The sequence below is a fragment of the Acomys russatus genome, chromosome 10, assembly GCF_903995435.1.
Source record: "Acomys russatus chromosome 10, mAcoRus1.1, whole genome shotgun sequence".
Lineage (NCBI taxonomy): Eukaryota > Metazoa > Chordata > Mammalia > Rodentia > Muridae > Acomys > Acomys russatus.
The window spans coordinates 74,862,915-74,881,328 of NC_067146.1; the positions used below are offsets into that span (position 1 = coordinate 74,862,915).

At 44.1% G+C, this 18,414-nt stretch overlaps 2 protein-coding genes across 5 annotated transcripts in view; one reads left to right on the forward strand and one right to left on the reverse strand.

Annotated features, from left to right (window-relative positions):
- Ezh2 (enhancer of zeste 2 polycomb repressive complex 2 subunit) overlaps nucleotides 1–4,535 on the forward strand; it is a 63,207-nt gene extending 58,672 nt beyond the window's left edge. Inside the window, exons 16-20 of the mRNA XM_051152454.1 lie at nucleotides 127–222; nucleotides 1,003–1,084; nucleotides 2,742–2,822; nucleotides 2,987–3,071; nucleotides 4,203–4,535. Coding sequence (XP_051008411.1) covers nucleotides 127–222; nucleotides 1,003–1,084; nucleotides 2,742–2,822; nucleotides 2,987–3,071; nucleotides 4,203–4,263 — 405 coding nt within the window. The 3' untranslated portion in view covers nucleotides 4,264–4,535. The remainder of the gene's footprint in view (nucleotides 1–126; nucleotides 223–1,002; nucleotides 1,085–2,741; nucleotides 2,823–2,986; nucleotides 3,072–4,202) is intronic.
- A 4,355-nt stretch (nucleotides 4,536–8,890) lies between these two features.
- The window catches only part of Cul1 (cullin 1), a 70,457-nt gene continuing 60,933 nt past the window's right edge, over nucleotides 8,891–18,414 (reverse strand). For all 4 annotated transcript variants that reach the window (XM_051152457.1, XM_051152455.1, XM_051152460.1 and 1 more), the window contains exons 14-22: nucleotides 17,325–17,442; nucleotides 16,634–16,710; nucleotides 16,061–16,192; nucleotides 14,886–14,978; nucleotides 12,164–12,211; nucleotides 12,002–12,084; nucleotides 11,433–11,538; nucleotides 10,269–10,382; nucleotides 8,891–9,304 (exon numbers count right to left, since the gene is read on the reverse strand). In XM_051152457.1, coding sequence (XP_051008414.1) covers nucleotides 9,224–9,304; nucleotides 10,269–10,382; nucleotides 11,433–11,538; nucleotides 12,002–12,084; nucleotides 12,164–12,211; nucleotides 14,886–14,978; nucleotides 16,061–16,192; nucleotides 16,634–16,710; nucleotides 17,325–17,442 — 852 coding nt within the window. In that variant the 3' untranslated portion in view covers nucleotides 8,891–9,223. The remainder of the gene's footprint in view (nucleotides 9,305–10,268; nucleotides 10,383–11,432; nucleotides 11,539–12,001; nucleotides 12,085–12,163; nucleotides 12,212–14,885; nucleotides 14,979–16,060; nucleotides 16,193–16,633; nucleotides 16,711–17,324; nucleotides 17,443–18,414) is intronic.

An 18,414-nucleotide genomic window follows, 5' to 3' on the forward strand; every position in this document is an offset into this window, starting at 1 on the left:
TACCCAGGAGTTGGGTGATTGCCTCGCAGTCTGCAGTTTAACCATGGCAGCTGTTGACTCTGCAGACGCTGGCCTAGGCCTGCCCTTGCTCCTCATTCTCGTTATGTCATTGTGCTTGTTTTCCAGCACTTACTACTGGCACCATCTGATGTGGCAGGCTGGGGCATCTTTATCAAAGATCCTGTACAGAAAAATGAATTCATCTCAGAATACTGTGGAGAGGTAAGGCACACTCGTGTGTAATCCAGTTTATAGTAGCAGCTTGCATTGTTTTGGATAGATTTCATTAGATAAGTCTAAGTTAGAATGAATTTACCCTGGACTTCTTTGTATTTGAAGATGTGATTTACATAGTAACTAGCTAGATTGCTCTAGTTCTAGTCATGTTTGGCTTTTATTTACCTGGAGGCACGGGGTTCTGAAACAAGAGCTTTGCTTAATTGGCAGCTGATGGGGACCTGGAAACAGCAGCATTAGCTTGGCCCTTTTAGTTGTTGGGCTTGGGGAGAAAGCCAAAACACTGCTTCAGAAAGTCACAGTTTGCATTTTTTACTCAGCAGAAAGACAATATTGTTGTCACTTTCTTTAGACATATTGCTTAGGACATAGAAATCTCTGATTTGGAGTTCTTAAAAATGTCATTCTTTGGCCTGGTGTGATGGGTCAGTGAGTAAAGGCACCTGCTGCCAAGATGATGACCTGAGTTCAGTCTTCAGGACCTGCAGATGGAAGGAGAGCAGTGGCTCCTGTAAGCTGTCCTTTAACCTTCACACACAGCTGGGGTGTGAGCACGCAAGCGCCTTTTCCCATAAGTTAAACAGATTAAATGTAGTAAAATTAAAACATTTTTACTGTTGTACATGCTAAATGAAAAAGAGAATTTGGCTACTGTGACTCCTTGATATTCTCAAGAGGGACCAAAATTCTTTTACTTGGCTCTTTCATGTTTTAAGGGGTTGGATCACTTACTCAATACAATTTCCTCCTGTGTCTTCCTTATAGATTATTTCTCAGGATGAAGCAGACAGAAGAGGCAAAGTGTATGACAAATACATGTGCAGCTTCCTGTTCAACTTGAACAATGGTAGGTTCTGAGCTGGGAGGCAAGGCTTTCAAGTTAGAGATCAGCAAGATGCCATGAGTGAGGGCACCTCTCTACAGGAACAGCTCTGTAGTTCATGTAGAGTGGTGGCTGCGGTGGCACGGTGGGGGCGGGATACCTGGGTCCCTGGGCTGCCTGTGTCCCACACCTCTTGCCTCCAGACAGGAGCAGGCCAGACTAGGTTTCTGTTGATTGGTCCGGGCACTTCTTGTCTCCTGGCGGGAATGGATGGACCTAGATATCAAAGGTTCCGTTAGAGCACTCGGGTAGGCTTTTGGCTTGAGCACAGAGCCAGGTTCCCACAAGCAGTCAGGGGAGACGCACTTCCTGAGAGTGCTTCTCTAAGGGTGGGCTTCGGTTAAGCCCCAATGGAGCAGGTCAAAGCCCTGGGAGCCCAGTGAGTTTCAGGAGCGTACCCAAAATGATGAATCTCAGACTTGTGAATTAGGGAGAATGGGGAATGAGGATGAATGTGTTTGACTCTGTAGGGCTGAAGGGGCCAGAATATCTCATCTGCATACAGTGATACAGAGCCTTAGTAACGTGGGGCCTTCATCACAAGAAGGAAGATAGCACTTAGCTGTCCTGTGTGTGAGAGGATGGTGCCAGGGGCAGAAGTAGAGACCATTTGTTGGAGGCTAAGATCTCAGCACCGGGTGGGGTACTTCCTGGACCTTCCTGTGTTTGTTACCAGAAAAAGTCCAGCCTGTGTTTTCTATGTGATGTTCCTTACAAAATTCTGGGGTCACCAGATCAGGTGGGATGAGAGGCCTTGCTGACAAAGGGAGTTGTTCTGAGAAATTGGCTATCTGGAGAAGACCAGATCTCAACCTTAAGCAGCAGAGTCCCACACAGCTCCTGGTGTTTTCTTATCACCAGGCCTAGGTTCAGGGAAGTGTGGCTCACTGGTGAACAGATGGGAAGTCCTCCATCGAGCAGAAGGGCTGTGTGCAGGAAACAGTCTAGAGTCCTAGCCACTCACAGGTGGGCCTGCCCCAGACTTGCTGTCAGGGGACATTGTGTCTCCCACTGCTGTGGCTTGCCTCACGGTCCTCAGAACTTGAAGCTAAGTAGTTACAGTATACCTCTTCAGTCAGTGCCTCTGACCCAGGAGATAGCCAGCATTTGAAAGGATCTTGTGGCCCCAGGATGTTGGCCACATATTGTGAGAAAGAAAGCAACAGCTGCTGCAGCCTGTGTCTGTGGAGGGATCTGTGAAAACATGTGCAACTCAACATAGATTCATACAAACTTTAAGCTGGATCAAATAGAATGAACACACACACACACACACACACACCCGCCCCCATGGACATGTTCTACAGAAATAACTTAAATGTCTATGTGTTTACTCCTTGATGCTTAGAGAAACTTTCCTGGTTTAAATTATTTCATGTTTTGCTCAGTAATATATAATTGAGAAGTCATGGGACTTGAGAGCCATGTTTCGCAGCCAAGGACTCATTTTAGTGCAGAAGAGCATCTTCTTCCAAATGTCATTTCATATTGAATGAAGTTGAATGTTTTATTTGCTTTTGAAGTCAAATCCTGAACTATATTTCTAAAACCATAATAACTTTGATCTATGACTGAAATTAGTCACTGGACTATTTGTGTTTTTTTTTTTTTTCCTCTTTAGATTTTGTGGTGGATGCAACTCGCAAGGGCAACAAAATTCGTTTTGCTAATCATTCTGTAAATCCAAACTGCTATGCAAAAGGTAGGCTTTTAAGTTGGAATTGCCAGTTTGATGCAAAAATTGCCTTTTTTTCAGCCCAGTGATAGCCGACTTCAGTACCTCTGAGCACTCATTAGAACAGTCGGTAACCTCCCATGGCGTGTCTTCCCACTCACCGCTCACTGCCCCAATGCTTCTCTTTCCAGTTATGATGGTTAACGGTGATCACAGGATAGGAATCTTTGCAAAGAGAGCCATCCAGACTGGCGAAGAGCTGTTTTTTGATTACAGGTTGGTAAAAATGCACTTTTAGTGTAATCTAAAGGCTTTCCCTTCCTGTACTATGGGTTGGGGTCAGAGGCTGATGTTTCTAAGTTCTTTGCCAGAGCTGCCAGCATTAGAGGGAGCATTCTTTTAACTTGCCAGTCACTATTTGTTGTGGGCACTAGTAGAGAGCTACATGTTTTCTCAATATAGGTTCTCACGCATTTACTATACAATGCTTATTTGAAGAAAAAAAAAAAAACAAACCAAAACCCATGCAGAAAATTGCATTTAGCAGCCTGCTGTTAACTGACTGTGACTCCTGGGTTTTAATGCATGCCTCACATCACATCACGCACCTGTATCCTACAGCACCTTCTCATTGGTGGTAACACAATTTCATCTTCATTGTTTTAATTGTTAGCATCACCCTGTGGTCACCATGGATTTTCTGGGGAAGCTAGTTACTGACAGCGTAGAGCTCCATTGGCAGAGGTCAAGCTGGCAGAGTATACCACCTGGCTCTGTGAAGTTACTTAAATGTGACCTGGTAAAGATTACTAGCTCAAGAGTTTTTGTGGCTGAATGTTCATCCCACCCAGAAACTTAAGTTGAAGTAGGGGTGTGTGCGTACCCAGTTCTAGTACTTCATGCTGCACAGCTGGAGACAAAGTGAAACCTGTGAGACTGGAATAGGGTCCTTCTGGGGAGGCCACTACAAGCGGCTCTCAGTGGACCAGGGTTAGCTGCAAAACTGTCCAACTTCCCTAGTAGTGGGACCCTCAAGAGCCTGCCTTGGCATCTACTTCGTGAATCCGCATAGCTAGTGAGGGTTGCTCTTTGGCACTAGCCATTCTTTCCAAATCATGATTTTGCTTTTGCTTTCTCAGTATTAGACGCAGGTATCACAATGTGGAGTTCCTCTCAGAGCAGAGTGCTTCAGAGGCACAGGGAGGGCCAGCAGGAGCTGTGGGAATGCTTCTAGTATAGACAACTCTCAGTAGGTGACCAGTGCCAGATGCATGCTTCCACTTCATGTAGGCAGCTGTGTAGTGGGTGTGGGGTGTGTCTGTGTTTCAGTGACATCATTGTCTACCTCATCAGGCTTGGTTTTCCTGGTGTTTGACAGGTAGTCATTTCTTGTTCATATTGTTTCAGGTACAGCCAGGCTGATGCTCTGAAGTACGTGGGCATTGAAAGAGAAATGGAAATCCCTTGACATCTGCTACCTCTTCCCCTCCTCTCTGAACGTCTGCCTTAGCTTCAGGAACCTTGAGTACTGTGGGCAATTTAGAAAAAAGTAAATGCAGTTTGAAATTATGAATTTGCAAAGTACTGTAACAGTAATTTATAGTAATGAGTTTTAAAATCAACTTTTTATTGCCTTCTCACCAGCTGCAAAGTGTTTTGTACCAGTGAATTTTTGCAATAATGCAGTATGGGTGCATTTTTCAACTTTGAATAAAGAATACTTGAACTTGTTGTTGAGTCACTTGTGGAGCACCGTCAGCTGATTCTAGAAAGACTATATCCAGTAGGAAACACAACCTAGCTTTATGCTCAGTTGTCTATGAATCTCAATAACAAACACATTGACATAGTGTTTGCCCAGATACAGTGTTAGTATTGCCTGTGATCTTTAGAAGACATGAGTGAACAACACTGGCGTGGGTTCTGGGCATTCAGCAAGGAAAGTGAGTCAACAGGAGATGGCTGAGGCACATTCCAATTAGCTTGTACCACAGAGAAAGCTGTTGAACCTCCAAATCTGCTGTCCATATGTAAACTGATCACGAGTTGGACTAGTTTAGACACAGCTGCAGATGCTGTGTGCGGACAAGTACAGTGATCCATGCCAGTAGTTGGACAGCCAAGGCAGGATGCGAGTTGTGGGGGAGACCCAGGCCCAGCCTAGGCTATCTAGTGAGACCTTTCAGAAAAATACCACACACATAAATAAGCTGACCACTTACTTACAGGAGTCATTCTTCTTCCACATTATGGGCCTCTGGACTCAAACTGTTCACAGGGCCTGGCAGTAAGGGCCTTCACCCACTGAATCCTCTCACTGGCTTTATTTGATAAACATCCATTCTAGTTAGATCCAGTCAGCTTGAAGCTCCTGCATAGTGTAGGATTGGCACAGAGCTTGATGCATGGGTGAACTGTTTCTATAGTTTGTATTAAAAAGTAGTTATTTACATAAAAGCACTCCTTTTTGCTTCTTGCCCCTAACCCTTACATATCCACTGAAAGTTCTTTCTTTAAAAAAAAAAAAAAAAATTCTTCCATTTCTGCCCACGTGTTTGGCCACTGCTGTAAACACTAACATTATATGATTAAGAGAGGTCATCAAGACAGTCTGGATGTGAGCATTTTGAAAGAACTTAAGCATTGTTACTGCTGATTAGAATTAGTTGAGGAAAAAATGCTTGCTTTTATACTTAACCTTTTGTTCTAAGTGGTTCCAGTGAGGGCCATATGTAGATCTATGTGGAAAGAACTCCATGCTCACCTAGTTAGACAAAAGCATTGTTTAGTCTGCCACTGGTTAGCTGCATAACCTGAAAAGATTAAGGTCTATTACTTTGATCTTTTTTTCACCACAAATCTATTCTAAAGGAGGAAAACTAGACAGTGATGTTTTGGATAAAGAACTAACACTGTAAAATGCTTAATATTTTTAAATTTCAGGAGCCTTCTAGTCCAGCAGCCACTTAGGCCTTCTTGGAGCAGGTCTTCAAGTTCCCACAAAAGCAGTTCCCTGCAATGCTAGGCCCCTTACCTGGTGGTCTTAGGTTAAGGGTAAACCACTTCCCTTAGCCCTGTCAACTTTATGCGTAGTGTGGAGAACACAGGCCTTATCTATTTGGCAAGCCGAAGTAGTAGTTTTTCATTTTCACATATGCACTCTGCATATGACCACCCTTACCCTCATCCTGCGCCCTAGACCCATGAAAACTTTTATACATTCAATGTCTATATCCCTTTAGTGTTTCGGCCCACAATTAACCAGGGCTATCTGTGTTACTACTAGGCTTGGAGCCATCCTTCTGAGCTTAGTGGGCTAGTAAGTTACACAACTAAAGACTTTCCCCATTCCCAAGAATCTATACATAACCAATAGTTCAAACGTGAAGGGATTATAGGTGTAAGTGAGACCACATTTGCCGTGTGTGCATAGGTACTAGGGCATCCTAACTGGGTCTTAATGGCTGCACAGCAAGTGCTCCTGAGAACCACGTCTTCAGACTAGAACATTGTTTTAAAGGAGACAAGCCAAAACTGTTCTAATAGTTGCCAGTTTTGCCCCATACTTGGTCATTTTTCATGCCAGGTCTTGGGAAAGCAGTTACAAGGGCAGTGAGGAGTAGGCTAATAAAGGGACTGGGCAGACTTTCCCAGAATCTAGGTTCTGCTTTTAAACTGCCTTTTCAGTTCTTCCTAGTTGCCAAGGCAGTTGTCAACGCATGGCCCAGGGAGGTGTGTGCTTTGGCATACTTTAGTATAACCTAGATCTTAAGTAGTTTTACAGTCATCCTGTCACCATGGAATAACAATTAGTATGGGGTAGAAATCAAGGTGGGTAGGTGTATGAACTGACAACCTCATGTTAGGGTTAAAGAAGGGTTTTGTTTTGTTTTTTTAAATAGAGAACAGAACAGCCAAAGGCATCTGGAGGAGCCCAGAGCAGAGAGGGGAAGTGGACTGAATATGGCCAGGGCTAGTAGTAAGAGAGTAACAGGGATGAATAGGGAAAACAGATAAGCAGGAAGTAAGCGAGATAAAGGGGGCACATGGCAAATATGGTTATAGAGGATAGATAGCGGTGGGATAGGAAGCCTGGGAGCTAAGGCAATGCTAGCTACCATGGACTTTGGAATGTGTACCTGTGACACTGGAGGAGCCTAGAGCCAACATGAGCCCTTGTGCCTCTTCCACCAATAAGGAAGGGAAATGGCTCATTTTGGTAGAGGGGAACCAGCTTCACAAGTTCCTGAGGAATGCTGGCTTTTACCTGTCAGAAATCCTCCTACAGTTCAGGTTGAGCTCATTTCTATATATTTGGACTACATTTTGGAGTTTGGGAAATTGGAGTTAACTTTGGACCTAACACTAGGCCTTTTTTCGGGTAGCTTTGGTTTGCCTAGAACTTGCTTTATCAACCAGGCAGACCCTGGATTTAGAGATCCTCCTGCCTATCCCCCGTAGCCTCAAAAGGTAGTTACTTCTCTTGTGTGATAAAACAACCCAAAGTTGGCATACAGAACAAAGTGCTTATTTGGGTTCTAGAAGGGTGAGTCCACTGTTAGGGAAGAATGGCAGCAGAGCACGATGCTAAGTGAACACATAGCAACACTGTTCACATTACTAGCAATGTAAGATGTGAGGTTAGGTCCTACCCTAGCCCAGCCTGCAATCCAGTCACTGTGTACTTACCTAAAGGCACATTTGATCCTGGAGCAAACTTGGAGCAGCCAAATTTCCTTGTCTTCTTTCTTCATGGACTCAAGACAAATTCTTAAAGTGGGCCCATGGTATTTTTTTACAGCATATTTCTCTCAGATATAAAAAAGAACTGTTAGAAGGACAAGCAAGCTGTGAACATCAGTCAGTTTGCTTTGCTTTTTATCTGGCTTATATACTGAATCTTCGACTGAAAAGTAGACCTACTAAGAGACACAGAGGGATGCAGTTTGATGGAGCATGCATGGAATACCTGGGCTGCCCAACAAGACATCTCAAAGCAAAGAGCTAACGGGGTGGCTCAGTGGTATGGAACTTGTCCAACATGTGCAAAACAACAGCTGTGACCTTTGCCCCCCAAAATACAGCAAAGAAACTTAAGTGCATCAGTGCCAGGCTGCTCAGTGTCTACTTGCTTAGACTTTAGTGTAAGGATAACCTGTTATATAGGTGGCTAAATATTACCGCTTAAGAACCTTGAAGGCGTCCTTAGTATAGTGGAGTGGCAGTGCTGAGACTACTGGGAAGATCCATGCCTCCTCTGCATTCCTTTCGTCCTTTGGCCAGGAAATGTAGATTGAGAACAAAGGCCGATGCAGTACCTTTTGGCAGAGTCCCTGGAGGTCTGAGGATGACCTTGGGCTGGACTGGATCTGAGGATGAGCGACTTGAACCCCTGGCCTGGGCCCATCCTGGAGTGAATATGGCAGCTTCCTTGGAAAAGCTTCACTAGGAGGGACCTGAAGTGAGAGAGATTCTCAGTTCTCACACACAGTGGAGAGGGCTGACCATCCTCCCTGCTGATGCAGGGAGTTACCAGTAATTCAGATGCTTTAACCTCAGTGGGCAGCCTCTTTACAGGTTAGAACTGTGAGTGACTAGCCATCTCCTGTCCCTAACTGACGTCCGTACTATGGAGGTAGGAGAGCAGGAGGCCATGAGCCCATGTTGGTTCCACTTCCGTATTCCAGTTTTGCTTAGGAGTGGTAACACGGCCCAGCGTTGCACCAGTCTCAGTATTCACCTAGTCCCCGCAGGGCCGACAGCAGCAGTCTACAGTCATTGCCTCTCACACAACATACCCATGGCACTCAGGATGTCTCAGAAGTAAGATCAGTGCCCAAAAACATTAGGGACTTTAAAAATTAAGATATTACTTTTCAATCCACAGAATGCAGCCCTTTGGATTCCAGGAAGACACTGGGAATATACACTTGCACAATCATTAAGTCTTTTATTTACATATAGAAATTAGTAAAACTTAAAACAAAACCAAATGCAACTTGTACAGAAATCCTTTAATTTTCTTTATTTTCACACATTAAAAAAATGAAACACACTATACAAATGGTTTTCATAGCAGATTACACGTAGGTCCATTCAAACTCTCTCTCGTGTGCTGCCTCGGATGACAGCTGTTAACCAGGGAGCCAATGAATTGCTTTAAGTGCAGTAGCATGCGGCCTCAGCATGGAAGGTTCAGTCCCCTGTCCGTAAGGTAGGGAAATGGCGTTGGTGTCTGTTTACAGACTGAAATGTGTCAGTCCTGAGCAGTCCTGCTGTAGCTTGAGACCAACTGGTGGGAAACTGTGGTCTCAGCTTTAAAAAGGGAGGTCCAAATGGCGGCAGGCTGGCTGCTATGAACTTGAGTTGTTTCCATTCTATTCACTGGAACTATTTGCTTGTGGGTCACACAGACCCTTCTAGATGGGTTAAGCCAAGTAACTGTAGGTATCCTTTTCACCATCGACTCGCTCCAAATATTCTTTTTCGATGAGAATATCAATGCATTTCTGGGCATTATTTTAAGAGGAAGAGGGAGTGAAAGGGGAAGAAAAATACACATAACCATCAGGACAGAGGTCTGCCTCCCTTACCATGGCTACCCTCCATGAGAGCTCAACAGGGACCCAGTTCACCTGTCTGCCTAGCCTGGAACTAGCTGTAAAGACACTGCTTTCCTGAATGCAGTTCTTCAGTAAGCATTGCTAAGAGTGACTGGGCAACCCCCAATCTGCTCTGGGCATTAAGGGAGCAAGGGATGCAGCATAGCTAGGCCATGTTCTCCTTGTCTCACTAAGCCCAGCTGCCTCTGGGCAGGACTCTGCGCCATCACAGGTCAGCAGCAGCACAGGGCCTGAAGGACCTCAAGCACAGTCCTAATAGCTCCCTCAGGTATTTTAGGCCTCCTGACCGCTCAGGACTCACCCCCCACTGCTACCCTTTGAGGCTCTCCAGTGGCTGAGGCTTACCCAAGTAGTTTCAGAAAAAGAAAGGCCTGCTGAGTTATTGCCAGCAGTAACTAGGCAAATGAGATCATCAGTGCCCTAGATACAGTATGTCCATACAACACAATCCCTGCATGGCAATGGAGGTGGGGAAGTGTTTTCTAACAGCGCAGCCTGGGATGGTGCCCCATACTGCAAGCTCTCACCTGTACATCTCTGTACACCACTTCAGGCAAAACTAGCCAAGGCTGTGTTATGGCTCACAAGTCAGGACAGCTAACTACACAGAAATGTGAGGATAGTGGATAGCACAGAACTCCTTATTCTTGATTAGGATATCAATTACAAAAATGCATTTATGACCTGCACACTTCTATGTATTTACTTCAAGAATGAAGTTAGCTGACTTTCCACTAGTGAAGTTTTTTGTCTGAGTAAGCCAGTTCCCATTTTCATGAAACAGCCACTAATCCTTTGCTGCATGTTCCTAACATGGGAAGGGACAGCTGCTACTCTGTAATTCCTGTACCTTGATCACGGGGACCCGAGGTTTGAACCTGGAGGACAGCTGAGTGAGGACTTCACCAAGTAACTGCTGGTGTTTCAGGACTTTCCTCATTTTCATGATTCGCACGATGGCAGCCTAATACAATCAACAAGGGAAAACACACTTAGAGCTTTAATAGCTGAGCATGAAAGTTAAAAGGCAGCCTGTGCAGGCCACATCAGTTCTATTTCCATGCATGGGCAACAAATATCCTAAAGGTCAGGGAAGGTGCAAGCAGTTAGCTCTGTCATGTTTCAACCCTAATGGAACAAACATTAAAATGTTTTAGCCAAGGGGCTAGACCGATGGTTCAGTGGTTAAGGACACTAGCTCTTCTTCCAGGGTACCAGGTTTTAGTTTCTAGCTCACAACACTCTAGTTCCAGGAGATGCAACACCTTTTCCTGGTCTCTGGGGGCACCAGTCATGTACATGTGCTCTTATGACAAAACATGCATGTAAAATATATCTTTTAAAAAGGAGACCAATGGAGCCAACAAATACCGGCGGAGGAGGGGGTGCTGCAGAGACTGATGCACCAACCAAGGACCATGCATGGTGAGGACCTAGACCCTCTGCCCAGATGTAGTCGATAGGCAGCACAGTCTCCTTCTGGGTCCTATAATATGGGGGTAGGGAATACTTCTGGCATGGACTCTGGCTGACCACTTCCTTCTGGCAGGGTGGCTTTGCCAGGCCACAGAGAAGAGGGACACAGCAGTCCAGATGAGACTTGATAGGCTAAGGTCAGACGTTAGGGGAGGAGGGCTCCCCTTTCTAAGGACTAAGGGAGGGTGGGGCTGGGAAGCAAGGGGTGGGGGGAGGTGCTACAATTGGGATGTAAAGTGAACAAATTAAAGAAAGAGTTTTGGCCAACTAAAAAGCACTAAAAAATAAAGAAAAGAAATTGGATCTCTAAGGTCATAAAAGCTACCCAACTCTTGCCCGCAACTCTACTATTCTCTTGTTTCTTTCAATATGCTGTATTTATCTGTTTCCCAAGAAATGAAACTATTTTCTTTTGGTACATCAAACACTCCACCCTTCCAACACCAATGTCCTGGGCCATCATTAAGCACTTGCCAATTAGAACAATATGAGGCCAACACATTTCCCTCAGTTTACCATAGACCTGGCTCACAGTCACCTGAATCAGTAGTTTGCGGTCTTCCTCTATATTTTTGTGTGTGGTTTCTTGTTCCTGCTTCTGTTCGGTTTTCATTGGTACATTGATATTAACCCTTAATTTCTTACTGTCAAAACAGGAGAGGAAATAGGTCATTGAAAAGTCTGCTTCCTTCCTGTCTTTCAACACTGCAGGATTTGCCTCTCTAGACTGGGGTAGAAAGTGCTTCACACCCATCTCTTCTGCATCACTTCTACCACCCACCTGGGAAGTGCCCCTCCCCCAATGCTATTGAATTTTACCAGAGCTGTGACTGTTATGACAGTTGATCCCTCAATTTTGTTAAGTGTAGGAACACCAAAATAATTTGACACGAAGGCCATAACATTCCATACAAGCCACTTGAGAAGACTTAATTTCAAAATAAAGAGAAAAATCAAACTCAGGACTCAGCATCAAACAAAGCAGCCTGAGGACCACCCGGCAGTCACCAAGCCTGTGCAGAGTCGATTCCCTTGGTCTGTGCTGACACTGAAGTATGCCCGGTGCCAGGGGATAAGACCCGCAGCTGTATATTAGATTTTCCTTACTTTTTATAACCAAGATATAACTTAATTAAGGTGTCTGGCTTCAATTCCACCTCATCAACATTTGCATTTTCATCTTCCAAGACCTACAAGAAAATAACTGTTACTTAGGCAAGTCTCAGGGAAAGGCTTTCTTCTAGCTCAACACAAAATAGACAAACATACCAGCAACTTTGACTTCAGTAAAATCTGTAGGACTTGTGCCAAAATGTCCTGCAATTAGAGAGAAAGATGGTGAGCAAGAAAGAACACTTCTTTCCAGTGGCTGTCCCAGAGGTTCAGCTTACTGTCCCCCACGAATGGTCATCAACCCAAAGCAGAACCCACCCAGAGAAATTGGCACAGCTTGTTCTTTATGGCCTGAAGCACCCCAAAAATCAAAGCAAACACTGGACACAATATGTGGCCTCCTACTTTAATTAAACCTACAGGAAATGATTCACATCTTCAGAGCCTGAAGGTTCACAGTAAAGTTTTGTGGTGCTGGGGAATCAAGCCCAAGGCTTTATGTGTGCTAGGCAAGTGCTCTACTGAGCATTCACAGAAAGCATTAGGGAGCTTCAGTAGAGCCAAAATTATACTGCACTCATGAGCATGCTGAGGCTCAGTGGTAGCTGACTTGCTGCCAAGTTGGCTTTAGTGAACTCAGTGCATCATGTGACCTCTTATCTGTAGGCAGTAGCTGGTCTGGTGATTCAGGCTAAACATAACTCTGCTCTCTTCATAATGGCACCCATGCTGGTCTGAGGCTATCTATACAGGTAGGTCTGTCAGAGAGGTGGCAGCTATGAGTTGGGGCCTGAAGGAGAGCAGCTGAAGTTTCCGTAAGGCAATTTTAATACTGCTAAAGAGTAGAAAAAATGGTGTGGCCCTGAGGTAAAGCCAAGTAGAGACTAGAGAGCCAAATCTGTCAGTCCTTCCAAGTAGCCAATAAAAAAATGTATATACAACAATGTTGACATTGTAGTACATGTGTCAATTGAAAAGTAAAATGGAAGCTGAACTACTGCTTAGTTGGTAGAGTACTTACTTAGCATGCACACACCCTGGGTTCAGTCTCCTGCACTGCATAAAAATGGGTGTGGTAGAGCACGCCAGTGTTCTAGTACTTAAGGGTGTGTGTGGAGAGGCAGAAGGACAGTACAGTCAAGGCTTCTCTACCGATTTAGTGAGTCTGAGGTCATCCTAGACTTTAGGAGACCCTGTTTCAAAAACAAACAAAAATCCTCAACCAAACAAAAAATAAAGTGAATAAAAGAAAATATTTTAAAGTCCCCCAGTACTCATGGGGGAGCTTAGCTTTTCTGTAATGCTGTGGGGATAAGGGAATGAATCCCCAAGGCTTACTGGTCATGTAGCATAGCTGAATGAATAAGCTCCAGATTCAATGAGAGATGTTACCTCAAAGAAAGGATAAAAAGCACTCAACAGCAACACCCTGTCTCCAACACACATGTTTGTATGTATGTATATGTGTGTGTACATATATGTATGCACACACACATATATCCATATACACACACACACACATACACACACAAATGTGTACAACTACACACACATGCAAATGGATACAATACTGACAGCCATTAAACCTTGCAAACAGAACATACTAAGTGAAATTAGGCAAGTACAGAAAGCCACACATAGCTTGATTCCACTTTTATGCCATGTCTGGAGTAAGAGAGTCCATAGAGGCTAATGGCTGTCGGGGACAGGAGGCAAAAAGGGACGGTAGAGTTGTCCCTGCTGATGGTTATGGGTCTACTCCTAAGGGATGCAAATGTCCTGGAACTGGATAGTAGTGGGGACAATTGTTTACTGACTAAATAACACTTTGAACAGTCAGCTTTGTTTGAGATTTTTGTGCTATTTGAAGATACTGCAGGTGAATGTGACTAATGGGAAGAATAGTAGGAAAAATAGGTCTAAATTTAATCTCAGAAAAATCTAGCTGGAAAAGGAGAAAAGATTGGTTAAATTAAAGAACTGGGATGCTGGGGGAGGAGGACAGAGTTTCAGGCCATCCTGGGCTGCAGAATGAGACCATGTCTTAGAGAAATACACAAGTGCACAGAGTACAGAGTAGGAGGGAGAGAGGGGGGTAGACATACAGACTGAGTGAATGACAGACTGAGTTTAAAAATAGAGCATCTTCCCAGGCGGCAGTGGTGCACCCCTTTTAATTTTAGCATGTGGGAGGCAGAGAGAGGCAGATCTCTGTGACTTCAAGGCCAGCCTGGTCCTGAGTTTCAGGAAAGCCAGAGTTCCACAGAAAAACTCTTAAAAAAATAAAATCAAACAAAATAAAGCATTTCATAATGTCCTTAAAATGCTGACAAAACAGAGTATTTCATAACATCTTTACAATGCTGGCATAAAAATTTAAGGATTCAGCTGGAATTGGCCACCAGCATCACAAGTGCTAGGCACCATGTCTGCCTGACTATCCATCTGTTTTCTCCAAAACAATTTCCTCAAAACTGTAGTCAAAATCATTAGAGTGCACATGGAGCTTTACAACCCAGATCTTAGTGCCCCTGGTGTCAGCAACGTGTTGGATGTCCTTCACACTAGTTTTCAGATTAAATCAGGTTACCTCTTGGCGCAAACAAACCCTGCCCATCGTATAAACTTCTCTGACAAACAATGAGGATCCCCTTGTTGCCACCCAAGGTATGTCAGAGATCCCAGTGAAGTGCCCTCTGAGGATCTGGCCTGGTCTCCTGGTGCCTTGTGGTCAAAGTTTACTGGTTTTTGGTTTTTTTCCATGCTGCAAACATCTATAATGTCAGACACTCATGTCCTCTCCTCTTTCCACAACATCTCGATGAACAAAGAAATGGCAACTTCAAAGTACAAAGCAAGTGTGAAATGATAGGAATACCATTTTAATTTGAGTGCTGTCAGTCAGCTGCTGCACAGTGTAGGCATCTTCTGTGTTGTACTGAAGCAGGATCGCCATTTGGAATGTGGACGCCTTCACAGCCCGGCCCAGAAGAAAGAAAGGAGGAAGTATGAAAACACAGGCAAAGGTACAACCTACTTTCACAAAATGCATTCTTCAAAGAGATGCAAAAAAGGAAAGGGAATACAAAACGGCACAAGGCCAGGGTAATGTACACTTTCCTAAAGACACCTTCCAAACATTTAAAGGGCTTTCAGTTTTCCCATGAAATATAAATATAACTACATAAGCATCTCCACTCTTGTGTAAATACATACCAGGTATAGGGACATGAGTCATGAGTTGTATTTTTATGCACAGTAGAATATGATTTTTTTTTCCCGTATAGACAATGTATATATTATGTGTATGTGTCCAGGTTGATAGAGACCTCTAGACCAGGTATAATGGTTACTTAGGTATCCTATCAATGTAGAGGTTGGAAGTAGTTTGAGCCACCCATCCTCAAGTTTAATGCTAAAAGAAATTTATACTTATCATCACCAGCTCGCCACTGAGACCTTCTCAAGATATGATGTATTACTTGTGAAAACACACTAAGTACAGAAGTGAGAGTAGAAAGAACCTAGACTCTGAAAGAAAACGCCTGAACAGAAAAATTGGCTCTGCAACATACAAGCTACAGTGCAGTCAGTTAAGTGGACCTCAGCGTCTTATCTACAGATATCATCAGTTCCATGGCTATATAATTAAGCACTCCACAAGGTCGGATGCACTAAGCAGTCTTACCAATGTGAGGCCGCAGAGAGCTGTGACTGGAACTAGATAGTGAAGCGTCAGTTTTTAAATCTGTCACCCAAGGTGTCAGGCAAGGTGCATGCCAAACACCTACCAAAGAGCACATCTGTGGCACTGAGCACGCACACTCCTAACTCAAGGAGAAAACCGAGGGTCAGAGTAAGGAGGTCACTTGTAGCCCCAGCCAGCCAGAGAATATGAGTTCGGTCACAACGAGCATGCTTTACTCCCACACTGCATTGTCTGAAGAGATGAACTGCACTACATGGCATGAGCTGTCTAACTGGGTTCCTATGATTTGTCTTATTATCATTTAGTACTAAAGTATTTCCCCCAAATAAAAAGGATGATTTTACCTGCAAAGTGTATCTGTTTTTGAAGCAGTTAGTGACTAGTTCCCCTTTGGACAGTTGATACAACCATGTCAATTTCCTGCCACTGTGACGGCTGGCGTAGAAAGCTGTAAATCGCTGATAACTGCGCTCCAACTAGATGAAAAAACAACACTATGTGGCATCAATGGCTCTACAATCTACAGTCAGCATTTCTAAATAAAGCTCCCTGCTCCCAAATTCTGAGAACGAAATCAGTGCTTACAAAGAAGTGAACTACAGATGTCAGGCAACTGTCCTGTGAACACTCTAAGACACCAGATGGTAAAACCAAAGCATGTGTCTACTCCAGCCCAGTAGGTAGGCACATCCAGGGTTCATCATGCCACCAGTGAGCTTCTCCACTTGATAAGAGTAAATGAGCCCTGTCTGTGGTGACAGAGTTGACCAGCCCTTTGCTATCCAACCCAGGCCTGTTTCACACTCTCCACCAACACTGCTCTGACTGCTGGACACAGAACTGCAGTCAGCACACTAAATGGTCAGGCTGCCCTTTTCCCTCTCCAAAAAGAAACCAGGTAACAGAGCCACCCTTACCTCTGATGGCAAGGCAAATGTGCAAGACTGCTGAAAGGGCCACGATCCAGAACTCAGGACCTGAATACTGAAGTCCACTGGGGAATTGGAACACATTTAGATACTCTACAAATTTAAATTTCTATTGTTTTGCACATACACAAGAAATGGTCAAAATTAAAGAAAATACACTAAAAGTCATGCTTAAGTATAAAATTAAGAATTGAACAGCAAAGAGTTTCAACTTATCCAATTAAAATTAGTAAAAACGGAAGCCTAACATGTTGGTGCATATTTATAATCCAGCATCAGATGCCAAGGCAGGAGGATCGTAAGTTCCAGGCAAGTAGGCTACACAGCCTGGTACCTTGTTTCCAACACTGAAATTAAGGTTGAAGAAGCAGAAACTTCTCCTCCAGGGCAATGTTTTTCCACTTTACTGTCAATGCAGAATTCCTAAGCTGGTCTGCCTGTTCAATTTCACTTTCCCCCATGGCCTGCTCACACAGTGTGTGGTGACCAGGAATGACTTAACAGACCCAAATACAAGGAAATGGAAAGCTCAACAGAAGACACCTCTTGAAAGAAAGCTCCTGCTTCTTGGTCTTTGAAATTCTGACATCATCTACCACCCTCACTCCATAGTCTGTCACTTCTCTCATCTGCTACAAAGAGCCCCAAAACAGTCCTCCCTCGAGCCCTCAGTACTCACAGTCCAGTGGTTCTGAATTCGTTAGGTGCTTTTTGAACTGTTCGTTCAGATCTTTGCTTACACCAATGTCTTGAAACATTCGCTGAAGTTTGGAAGTGTACTCAAAACCACAAGCTTGCTGAAATAAACCCAGGCAACTGTCTCATTAATTTGCAGAGAAACATGAATGCATAGAATGCATATAAGGAAATCTTAGGGAAATCAATGTATGATATATCTTTATCTTTAGTTGTATGAAGCTACAACTACTACTACATTTAGTCATATCTTACGGCATAAATATATACTGATTACTATTATAAAAAGAACACTAAATGTTGAACAACTGAGTCTTCAATATGCAATAAGCATTTAAAACAAGGTGTTCTACCACTGCAGTAGATTACAAGTAGGAAAGGATTTAGAAACAGGTAGAGTGATACACATCTGAAAGCCACTCAGGAGTGGAAGCAAAAGGATCACACATTTGAGGTTAGCCTAGGCTATCTCAATGTCTCTTAAGCCAAACCCTTTCATATACCAATTAATCTGCTTGTCCTTTACTCTACTACTGAACTATCTCTTCTACAGTGTGCCCGCTGAGCTTAAACCTCTGGTGCGCCGTGTCTGGAGATGGGCCCTTGTGAGTTCATGAGTGTAGGGTTCTCATCACAGGCTTGGTACCTCCTTTAAGAGGATGTTCCCGGAGAGCACTCCACCAACGTGGTTGGTGGTGAGCTCGAAAAGCACGCCTCAGGAAACAGACCTAACACTGTGATCTTACACTTCTTAGCTCCCAGCATGGAGACTTAATTTCTGTGCCTAAGTCACCTGGTCCATGGTATTTTGTCTTGGCAGTTTGAGCTAAGAAAAGCACTAAGCAGTCAAAGGCAACAAGGCTGAGCATGTGGGAGGCTGGGAAGGATGTGGGACTGGTGAGCAGAAAGAACCCACCAGCTAAGGAAAGACTACACAGATCAGAAAGCCCAAAACAGGGTGGCAAAGGAATGAAGCACTGGAGGCCTGGCTGGGAAGCAGGGCTCACAGCGCACGAACTCCTCTGCCCACTGACAGCATGGGGAGATTAATAACCACATTAATAAAGCCTGAG